The sequence below is a fragment of the Passer montanus genome, unplaced genomic scaffold, assembly GCF_014805655.1.
Source record: "Passer montanus isolate IOZ18808 unplaced genomic scaffold, ASM1480565v1 scaffold34, whole genome shotgun sequence".
Classification (NCBI taxonomy): Eukaryota; Metazoa; Chordata; class Aves; order Passeriformes; family Passeridae; genus Passer; species Passer montanus.
Window position 1 is genome coordinate 6,376,647 of NW_024368152.1, and position 12,102 is coordinate 6,388,748.

Here is a 12,102-nt window from a genome sequence, read left to right on the forward strand (position 1 = left end):
TTTTTTTTTTCTCCAATGCTACTGTTGTCTTTCCTCTCTCTAGTGAACAAATAGAAAGCACTTTCATTTTCTGTTTTCCCTTTTCCCATCTCACTGCCTTGATATAACCTTCTTGCAACCATTCCTGAACCAAGCTGGTGGTGATTTCTTAATTTATAATATGCTTATAAGATCATTCATAATAGGCATGCCTATTCTCCTGCCTAATTACTTTAAAGTATCCTCTTTCAGGATTCAAGTAAAAATACAGGAAAAGAGAGTTGTCTTTTTATGCCCAAGATGTTTTGTTGTATTTAAAATCAGTGGAGACAGTATGACTTTTTCAGCCTCTTTTCAAGGACCTTTACAACTTTGTCCTCTGTATATTATGAAGAAATGTTGAAGAACAAATATGCTAATTATGTACAAAACATTGTTCAGGAGCATTTTTACATCCTAGAGTGTCCACTGCTTACATAAAGCTATAGGGGTAAAAATACAGAGGTAACAAGAGGCCATATGTATATTCAAAAATTTTTGATCCACACAAAGTGAAAAAAGAGAAAAACAACCAAAACCAAACCATGAAAATTGATTAGCCTTTAATCTAAAAATATAGCTAAGTGTACAGTCCTGTAAATAGCTGCCTGATACACAGGCAGGAAAAACTTAAATCAAAGGCCCATAAAATGTGTAGGTACATAGAATATATGCAAATAAAACTGCTCTTTTAATGCAGAATAAACTTTAAAGAATACTAATTGGAATTCTTTCCCTCCAGGAAAGAAAAAGATTTGGAGATAAGACCATAAGAATATACAAGTCAGTATAGTGTCAGGACAAGAGAGATTCCTCTTCTGCCCATGACTGTGGCCACTGCCAGATGTTTGAGGAAGGCCATGGAAATGATGCAGAAGGATCCTTCTCTCAACATACTTTTGTCAAGAAACTATCCTTGAGGTCCCTTCCAACCTGGTATTCTATCATTCTGAAAGTCTATGATCTTTTCCTACATCATATAAGCAATCTTTTTAATACATCCTGAATGGGAAATCACATATACATTATTAAGGGCCCATAGTGGACTTCTTTCAAATGTGTCTAATCTGTATGTATATTCATATTGTGTGTTTCATACGTCTTTCCTAACTTAATTGCATGTGGGTTTGAGCTTTCTGTTTGGTAATTTACCCTTGGATTTTTTCATCCCAAGGAGAGCTGAGTCACTCAAAGTACAAGGTCCTTGACAGATTTGCATTTATAGTGCTGCAGATGCAATGAGAAAGAGACAGTTTCCAGATGAGACTCGAGCAAGAAGTAATACATTTACCAAATGCTAAAACTGCATCTGCCATTGCATGATTTGCATGAGTTGCCTGGTTGTCCTTGGACCATTTCTGGTCCTCCCAGGTGATGTGATATGACTCCTCCTTTAACCTTTTTTATGTTACTGGTTCGTATCAGTAGTTTGGTTTGCCTAACAAAATACTGTTTGACTGAAACTGCCAAATGGCCACTCTGGAGAAAGCAATACATTTATTTCAAATATAAAATTGCATTAGTTCAATAAATATTATATAGTTGTTTTAAAGGTTTTGCTTTCCTAGCAAATAAGCACAAGAGCATTATCTATGTTTATCCAATTGGATTCCATGCTAGTAGTATACTTATTTATTATCTAGTACACCATTAATAACATTATTCAGTAATTTTTGAAAAATTAAATTAATCTTTAAAGGGTTTTTAGATACAGATTTGGAAAACAGAAACATTTTTATTACTGGGACTCCATCGTGCCACTGTAAGATGGCTTCTGGAGGAAGCTAGAGGAAGAAATCATACTTCCTACAATTTTCAAAGAATATTTATGCTTGCTTATCTGAAGTTCTTCCAGAAGGCATCAGGACAGAAAATTTCATTTTAGTTCTTGCTTGCAATATTTCTTGTAGATTCAAAGCTTGTGCATAAAAATGCACGTTTGTGTTTTCTTGAGGCCTCACCATAGAGCTTGTGAGCTAAGACAGTTTGGGATGTAAAACATGAGTGTCCTTCTTGATGCTGCTGGGACTTATGTATATGTAGGGAGCACATCCTGGTTTGGGTTTACTTTGAGAGGCTTTACAGTAAAGCAGAGAAAACATACTTAGTTGAGGCAAAAAGTAAAAAGAGCTATAATTTCCATTTTTCTAAGAAAGAGCTGATAGAATTTCAAAGAACAGGAAACCTTGAGTATGCTTGGGTGCAAAGTTCTCTGCATGTTTTGTTCCTTGAAACAGAGATCTGTGTTTTCAAAGAAAAGCAGCCCAAAAATGCTAATGTTTTAATTTTCTGATTTATTGAGCAATATTTTTCTGACATGTCTTTGGAGTCTTTGGGTATCAGATGTAATTTTTGTGTTGAGAGAAATTGATAATCATCAAGGATCTTTACCAACTTTTGAAATTAAGTATTTTGAACCTAATTTTTCTGGCCAGCTGAGGTACTAGCCAACAAGCTCAGGGCTAGTCATGAGCGTTCCACCTCAAAGAAGAGAGAAAGGCTGTAGTTCCTGCACCTGCATTGACATGAACAAGGGATATGAACGAGGACAGAAAGGAATTTGAATTGGGGCCAGAGAAGGTAACAAATGAAATAGGGTTCCTACCATGCAACTGAAGGGATGTATGGAGTGAGAAGGAAACAGGGCACATCAGAATTCTCCAAATTAATTGAAACATTGAAACTGCCAATGAGCAACTCCAATGTCAGATTTCAGTTTAAATTTGCATTGTCTTGTCCACCTCCCTTTCCAATAATATTTTCAAGTTTGCGATCTACAAACTCTTTATTTATTAGAATAGTCTGTTTTTATCCTTAATCTTGTGTCTTACATAAACCTCAAGGAAGTGGAAGGGCACATAATTAACTCCTGCTGGAATAATCTCTGCCGACAGCCTCTGAGACCATTTTGGAAAGCCTCAGAAGTGAGATGTTTCACATCATACTGCAGCAATACCTTTGTGAGGGGGCATTACTGGAGCCAGACACAGCAAGAAGTTTCTCATCCTGCCCTGCTAGTATGAGCCTGCTCCAGCAAGAAACAGCTGATAGAGACAACAATAAAAACTGTTCAAACAATAAAAACTGTTCAAACGTTTTTTGCTGATCCAGACATTATTCAGCCAGTAGATCACCTCCAGGAAAGTGAAGGAAAGATAACAGGAATTTGACAATAGCCAATGACAGGCCTAATTAACACTTCTTATTCGCAACAGGTTCTGCTTCCCATAAAAATTGCACAGGATGAAGATAGTTCTAACCCTTTTTTTGCAGGGGGGAAAAAGGGAAATAAAAAGAAGGGAACATGAGGGCAAGGCTGCTTGGCTACATCAACAGTTCTGTGTGGTCAGTGGAAGTGAGGGAAGCTCCATTTTAGGCCATTGACAACATGCAGGTGGAAGGTGTTAAGATTTGAGTATGGCTGTACCTTGGCAGTAGTGGCAACATTAAACAGCCCAGGTAAGAGTGAGGACAGACTGACTGAAGACAAAGTCAGGCTGAAAAATTGTGACAATCCTGTTGGTGTGTCTGGACACGCCGGAGGACTAAAGATAGCAACTGGTGTTATCATGGAGGGGCTCCTTCTCCATCAGCAGTTTCCATATTCCTCCATCATTGGTAGTACCTGTTGTACTACCAATGAATTGAGGAATATGGAAACTGCCAGCTTTGTCCTGGTCTCTCCTGGTGTTACCTCTCTCCTGGTCACTCCAGGTGAGTGGGCAGCCACCAATGTCTCACCTCAGGCTGCCAACTGTTCCTGCTGTTAAGGCTAACCATGTGCTCAACTTGGTAGCTTTGCTTGAGGAGCATTATTGGAGACCAAGAATTAAAGAACCTGCAATTACTTTCTTTTCATGTAATCTGAAGTCATCAAGCTCCCTCACTTGGGTTGCTCTTCTATGCAAAACTGTTTAAACTTAAAGGAGCTCTTGAATGCCTGACAAAGGTACAGTGCAGTTATACAAGCTCAATTTTCCCCCTGCTACACGAGTTTAATGACAAGAGCCAAAGTCACTGAGACTTCACACACCAAAAGGAGTCCTAGGTGCTAGACCCACTCAAACCCCGAGGTGCTCGAACCTGCTCCCAGCGCCGGGCAGCCGGCGGGTTCCGCGCTGGCCGTGCCCGAGAGGCGGCTCTGGAGCGTGGGGACTCTGGAGTCACGGGTGGGGCAGGCGGCAGAAGGAAAATACCGCGTCTCGGTGCCAAGTTTCGCTTCTGGAAGAAGGGAAAACGAAACCGAGTTGTTCCCCGCGGTCCTGCACGGCGGGGCGGGACGGGCGGGGAGGGGAGCATTTAAGTGCGGAGCGCCGGACACCTCTGCAGCTTGCGAGCCGAGCCGAGCCGAGCCGAGCCGGGTCGGATTGAGCTGAACCGAGACCAGCCGAACTGACTCCAGCCGAATCAAGTCCGGTGGAACTGTTCCCAGGCGGGTCCAAAAGCGCATCGCATCCCGCCGGGTCCGAGCCGAGCCGAGCCGAGCCGAGCCGAGCCGAGCCGAGCCGAGCCGAGCCGAGCCATGCAACTGGCCCTGCTGGCCCGGCTGCTGTCCGTCGGGCGGGCGGTGCTGGCGGCGCTGCGAGGGCGCCTGGGCGCGCTGTGCTGGAGCCTGGCTCCCTTTTCCCTGTCCCTGTCCCTGTCCCTGCCCGGCTGGCGGGACTCGCCCCCCCGGCCGCAGCGGGAGCAGGAAGGGGACGAGGCTCCCCCGACGCCCACCAGTGTCAATTACCACTTCACCCGGCAGTGCAACTACAAGTGCGGCTTCTGCTTCCACACGGCCAAAACCTCCTTCGTGCTGCCCCTGGAGGAGGCCAAGCGGGGGCTGGCGATGCTCAAGGAAGGAGGTGAGTCCCGGGGAGGTGGATCCGGAAGGAACCGGGGAAGGGGGACCCCACTGGACCAAGTGCCGTGGAAAAAGTTATCCCGGGGATGTCCCTTGTCCCGCTGCCGTGGGACACTGATAACATTGAACAGGAGCAGGCGACGGGCAGCAGAGGTTCATAGCATCTTTCTTTGGTCCTTCTCTAGGAATGGAGAAAATCAATTTCTCGGGAGGAGAACCGTTTCTTCAGGACAGAGGCGAATTCGTAGGCAAACTGGTCCAGTTTTGCAAGCAGGAGTTGGAGCTCCCAAGTGTCAGCATTGTTAGCAATGGCAGCCTGATCAGAAAGCAGTGGTTCGAGAAGTATGGTAAGGAGGGAGCACTGGGCACAACTAAACTGGCAGGGCTGGGGAGCCTCCAAGGGGCAGCCTCACCCATGGATGGGCTTGGGGCAGGTGGGAGATGGTTTCTTAGTGCTTCATTTATAGTAAATGCAACCCAGATGTAAATACCAGTGAAACAGTGTTGATTATCTCTTGTAAAGATAGGCATTACATCACAAAACCTTTTTGGTATAATGGTGTAATAAAACAATTATTACACCATTATACCAAGTGTTTCCATATGTTCCACCTGTTTCCATAAATGCTAGGGACAGACACAGACAAACTGTATGTTTTTTATGCTGCTGTTGATGTGGCTTTTGTGGTTGATGGGATGAATTTACAGAACTGCATTTACAAGGCATTTGGTGACAGATGACAGGGAAGTGAAAGTAAGCAGAGTCCTGACAGCTTTTAACTGATTGACTGGATATTAATCAATTTTTTAAAACTTGTTTTCAGGTGAATATTTAGATATTCTGGCAATTTCATGTGATAGTTTTGATGAGGATGTCAACGTTTTAATTGGCCGTCGTCAAGGAAAGAAGAACCATGTGGAAAATCTGCATAAACTGAGGCAGTGGTGCCGAGAGTATGCTGTTGCTTTTAAAATAAATTCAGTCATCAACAGATTTAATGTTGAGGAAGATATGAATGAGCAGATCAAGGCACTCAACCCTGTGCGCTGGAAGGTAAGAAAGTAATATATACCACATGTTTCCTTTTCAAAGAAAAGCAATAATGAAGTCCTGGAGTTGTCTGATCCTCTATTGACCTGAGTCTTACCTTCAGCTCCAGCTTGGGCTGGTGTTAGGAGCATTCCTGTCAATTTTGCATGGTGCTGAGATAGGTTGTATCTCATTCTGCACTTAAATGGAGCCCAGTAGGTCAAGAATATTTTTTTGGTTGTGTTATGTACAGAAAATTACTATTTCAGTGTGTGTAGATCCAGGATGTTTTAGTATATTAAAATTAACACAGAAAGCCTTTAACATGTGAATATATGTTATGGTGTAGAGAAAATTAGGAAAGATTACTAAACAATGATACATTAAAATCAATAGATTGTTAACAAGATATAAGTGTATATTAATTTACTTTTACAGAGTATTAGAGGTTAGTGTACATGTATTATTATTTTCTTACTAGAAATAAGTTTGAAAATGGATAGATATAATGTGACATAAATATGGGAGAATTTGTGGAATAATTTCTCATTATTTGTCTCATGGATATTGCTATAGACACAGAATGACTCAGAAAAAAAAAACAACAAAAAAACAAAACCAAAAAACACTGTAAGTGAAATCTCAGATAGTAAGGAAAATCATAATTTATAACATTTACAACTCTGTAATGTTAATTTAGAAAAAATAGACTGCACCATGCCCTTTGTGGAGTATTCACAAGTTGTGTCATGTTGGCTCCACTGACAGAAAAATTAGAGATATTTTTACTGAGACCGAAGTCTCTTATCCTCAAGGCAAGTGAAAACATAAAGTCTTAACCAGGTGATTTCTTTGTCCAGGTGTTTCAGTGCCTGCTTATTGAAGGGGAGAACAGTGGTGAGGATGCTCTAAGAGAAGCAGAAAAATTTGTTATCAGTGATGAAGACTTCGATCGGTTCTTGGATCGCCACAAAGATGTTTCCTGCTTGGTACCTGAATCTAATCAGAAGGTAAAAATGAAACTGTCCCTTTGTAACTTTATTTTTAAATAATGCTAGAATATTTGAAAGGAACAAGAAACTTTCATGGCAATTAATGCTTTCCCTATTAGTAGTGGCTTAGAAGAGGTTCAGTACAACTTTATCAGTGACTGCTTTAGTTATGGTGGAAGCCAAGATTTTTAATTTTCTTTAAGGCTTTTCATTGACAACAAAGTTATTAGCAGAAGAGGAAAAACTCATTGTTCGCAGTCCTGTGGACACAAATAGGAGTACTCTTTCTGACTTGGGCACAAGATCCTGAAAATTTCAGAGTTAATGTAAACACACTTTCTAGTTTAAGTGTAGTTTCCTAATGGAGATTGACTGTGATGTCACATTATGCCAGTGTCATCAACCTACAAGAATAAGACAGCAACCCAACCAGCATTATATTGGGTACTGTTCCACAGTACCCAACTAATTGTACTTTTGGGTAATCCCTCTCACAATAAAGTTGCATTTTTAACATTTTCTGTCTGAACTCTCTTGGATTGCACACTCAGGCTCTTTATTCAGGAGAAGACTCCTTGTGCTTCTGCAGAGCCTACCAGTTAACTTGATCAGCTGCCATCCAGCTTACATAACCACACTGAAGGAGTTTGGTGCCTAAGATGGAGCTCAAGCTATTTTGTAAATGCCTACAGACCCTAAAGATGGGACGAGGGGAGTTAGAAGACTCACTGTTAGGAAAGTTTATGAATTAAGTGAAGAAATAGCAATTTGAACCAATTTCAGGAATGTGTTAAATCTCCCATCTTGTGTTCCTTTTCCTCTCCAAAGATAAGGACTCCATTTACAGTTTACTTCTTAATATATGTAGAGGTCAAGTGAGCAGACTGGGTTGCCTTTGCTATGTAAGATCTAAAAGTGAAGCTATGCATTTAAAGCATTTGGTGAGAGGGAGCACTCATCAGAGAAGGGGTTAAGGTGAGAACACAGAACTGTTTCTACTTTTTCTTTTTTCTTTTTCTTTTTCTTTTTCTTTTTCTTTTTCTTTTTCTTTTTCTTTTTCTTTTTTCATAGTAGAAACCCTACAAAAAAGGCTGCCCATGGTAGATTTGGTTCCAGAAGACTGTTTTTGATTTCTGGTAAACCTGTGTGAAAGATGAACACCAAATTAATCAGATTTCCTGTTCTATACAGCAGCAAGCTCCAGCTACCCAGAGAATTTTAAGGAGGATTTAGGAGATGTCCATTTAGCTAAGCAAGCCTGTCTTATTTCAGCTGTTGGCATATGTCTTTGTGGAGACCTGAGAGCTTTTTCACCTTTGAGCCAGCAGAACACCTTTGTTTGGTGGGGTTATAATTAGACATTCCAGTTAAAATGGTCATGTCATTTGTTTGGAAAATGGCATAATCATTCCAGCATGCAAAACTCTTAAGTTCTTCTGGTGTAGAAGTTAATAGAAAACTTGGATATTATTGAGAACACCTTTGTGCAGTTGGGCACCCACATTTCACTTAGACACTGGAGAGGCAATATTCCAGGAATAACTGGTTTATTCATACATAAAGTTTTTCTAGTAATTCTGTCATTTATGTCTATAAATTTCATCCAAGCTCACTGAAATAGTGGTGATACAGCAACTGTTTCAAAGATTTGTATCAGACCTTCAATGAATTGTTGTTTTGTTTTGTCCTTCATTTTCAGTGGAATGGAATTTTGACTTGTACATTAATTTAGTTTTTTCTTTTGATCTATTACAGATGAGGGATTCATACCTCATTCTGGATGAATATGTAAGTCTTTTTTTGATACATGGTATTTGTATGCTAATATATGTATGCATACAACAGTGATAGCCAGTTAATTTACTCTGCATTCTATAAAACAATTTTACCATGTAGTACAACAGATGTGATTTATGCCCATCAGATATGTTGTGAAGTACAATATAGTATGATCTAAGGAGGTGTTGCTATCAGCCTGCACACATAATCCTTGCATCACAAATCTTAAGGTGTAGATGTCTACTTTTGCAGGACATCTTTGCTTTTTTTCTTTAATACAAAAATGCAGAACTCAAAAGTTAAGTTTCAGAGTGCCCACTTAGTTTACATGTAACTGAAGTGACAACATTTAATCTTCAAGAATTATGATATTGCTTTGTTGCTGCTAAGATATGTCACATGTCTAACCATGAGTTTCTGAGCCTTCTAAGGACTGGAGTTAACCTCTTTATGCACTTACATAGGTTTTGGTGCTATTGCAGTGCAACTTGCTTAAATCTGTAGAAAAATTAAGCTTTTGCAAATTGACTTTCTAACATCTTATGATCTTATCCATCTTACGTTCCAGATGCGTTTTTTAAACTGTAGAAATGGACGGAAAGAACCTTCCAAGTCTATCCTGGATGTTGGTGTAGAAGCAGCTATAAAATTCAGTGGATTTGATGAGAAGATGTTCCTAAAAAGAGGAGGAAAGTATGTGTGGAGTAAAGCCGATATGAAACTGGACTGGTGACTCAATATACCGTGTTAGGGCAGTGCATTCTGTAAAAATAGGTATATCTTTATAGGTGAGTGTATACTTGTATCTAATGCTTTTAATTACACTTGGTATTTTACACAGACTGATGTTCAGTATAACTCTACATGTGAATATGTTACATGCTCTTTAAATGCAGATTACATTGTCTATTACTTTCTTGAGCGTGACCAAATACTTTCAGAGCTTTCACATGAACAGTTCTCTGAAATAAACTTTCTAGTCCATTGCACGAAGGACTAAAAGGCAAACTATTTTTATGAAATACTACATGAGTGTGCATGCCAGATAACAAGCAAAAAACCACTCCAAACTCGAATTCATTCTAAACAGCTGTAATGATGGAGAAGTCAAAATTCTTATCAGGGAACACATTCTGCCTGTTTCTCAGGGCAAAATAGATTGCAGTTCCCGGGTAGATCACTGGAGGGCCAGCTGGCAGACCTCTGGAAGCACCTTCTGCTTTTTTCAGGGGTAATAGAGGGTCAGAATCCAGGAATCTTGAAGTAATAATGTATCTAAAATGAAATCAAGGTGAAAAAACGGGCAGTTTTTATTCTTTAAAACTTAATTGTAACAGCGTCTTTTCCCTCTCCTCTGTATACACACATGATATTTGCAAGAATGTTGAGCCATGTAATTTTCTGTGAAAACATATTTTTAGTCATGAAAAAATATTATATTCATCCATCCTAAAACCTAGAGGTACATTTTACCTGATGATAATCAACATGATATTTCACATTGGAAATGCCCTTCAAATATTTGTTCTAACAAATATTTGCAGGGAAACATTGTTTTCATTTTATTAGTATCTCAATTTTCCTTTTATCTGCAAATATTGATTTATTATTTTAAACTATTTTTGAACTGTGGGCATATAGTTCTGATGAATATTCCTTCTTAAACTAATTAATACCATGCAGAACAACCCAACATATATCTTCTGTTGCATACTAGCTTTTTATCTTGCTAAGCCATGGAACTACAAACAGCAATGTTCATATATCAAGCAACCTTATTTTAAAAGTTGTTTGTCTCAGTAACTAATTAGCTTGCTGGTTATAAAACTGCAGACTTTAAATGAAACTAATTTGGTTTTGTGAGAGCTACCTTTGATTTTAAGAGCACATAGCATCAATATAAAATACAAAAAAAAAATCCCCAAAACCTGAAAAATAATCTAATATACTGCCCTCATTCTTGGTTTTCTGGCAAGTGTTATGGCTTTATAATTGCATGTTTTCAAATTTTACTAGTCCCATCCTCCCTCTGTCTGAAGGGCACAGGGATAGGCACTGCACAGAGCAAAAGTGAGATGACACTACTCATTCATCCTGTGCTAAACTCAATGTCTGGACTGTCTCACACATTTAAATATTTGCAGCAGTTGGGAGCCAGCATGCATTAAATATACCACATAGAGAAAATGACACCTTACTCAATTTTTTTGGAAATGCTAGTTGATTTTTTAAAGAAGTTTTTGAAAGAAATGTTTTGCATTCACTTAATGCATCTTCAAATTTGAAGGGGGAAAATGCTTAAGTAGGAGCTATTACTTCTGTGTAAAGGAAAGTGCTCCTATGAATACTCTGTGAAAATGGTTCCATTTTGTAATTCCTTCAGTTTTTATTTTTAATATCCTAACTGTAAATATACTCAGTGGTGCTCTTTTGTCCCTTTGTATTTTGCATTTTGCAATCACAACACTTCCTAGACACTGATATTTCAGTATTTTTTTCCTTGTATTAACACTAAGTGACATTTAAAATGTGGCCCACACACAGTAACCCCACAGTCTTTTGGCAGCTATTTCACTGACCTTGGCTGGAGTTCTCCCTGGCTCTATGGGCAGTGCAAATTTATGCAACTGGGGTTTGACTTCCCCTGCTCAAATATAAAATGTAGTATCTTCCTCAGTACCTACACCATGTTGATAGAAAAAAAAGCATTTTCCTTTGTTGTTGTCTCAGTCCCAGGATGGGGAAAGATTTAGTGCATCAATGCACCAAAATATCTACCACCCTGCAGCTTCTGCAGAAAATGCCAGCTGTAGCACAGCACACAGATATGAGGTACACAAACTCCTGTTCAGACCCAGAAATCCTGCCATTCTTTTCTTTGCATTTTGCCCTACAAATGGCTATTCTTTTGCTTCCTCTGTGCCTACAGAGGAAACTGCAGGAGAAACAAGAAGGAGCTGAAAATGTCAAAATCCAGTAAATAATGCACAGACATTTTAGATGGCTTTTGTTAGAAGGTTCTATGTGCTACCTTCTTAAAATGTTAGGGATTTCACATCACCTCCTATTACCATACATAATTAGTAAAAGGTTTCTGCTCTGTGGGATACTCCTTTTCAAAGGAAATTGAGTTTGTACATTGGAAATGAGGAATCTCACATTACAGTTTGAGAGTAATTTAAGTTAATGAACAACTATTGGTATTTCTATATGCAAAATTTATTGTCATGTAAAACAACAAAAATTTGGCTAGAGTTGATGAATCTAGTTTATTAAAAAAAATTATAAACACAGTCGATATTGGACCAAAAGTGGACTTTGGGCTTTCATTCCATAGTAGGTGCTACCTTTCAGTATAGGACTAGAAAAATTAAATAGAATTCAATGGGGTTACTCCCAGGCTCAGTGATTACAGGTGTGTTGTGATCCTGAAAAGT

General features: G+C 39.3%; 1 protein-coding gene across 1 annotated transcript; it reads left to right on the forward strand.

Annotated features, from left to right (window-relative positions):
* Nucleotides 1-4,300: 4,300 nt before the first annotated feature.
* Nucleotides 4,301-11,417, forward strand: RSAD2 (radical S-adenosyl methionine domain containing 2). The gene is made up of 6 exons (XM_039715705.1): nucleotides 4,301-4,865; nucleotides 5,050-5,211; nucleotides 5,689-5,918; nucleotides 6,755-6,904; nucleotides 8,642-8,674; nucleotides 9,234-11,417. The coding sequence occupies exons 1-6, from the start codon at nucleotides 4,541-4,543 to the stop codon at nucleotides 9,396-9,398; spliced, it is 1,065 nt and encodes a 354-aa protein (XP_039571639.1). The 5' UTR covers nucleotides 4,301-4,540; the 3' UTR covers nucleotides 9,399-11,417.
* The last annotated feature ends 685 nt before the right edge of the window (nucleotides 11,418-12,102 follow it).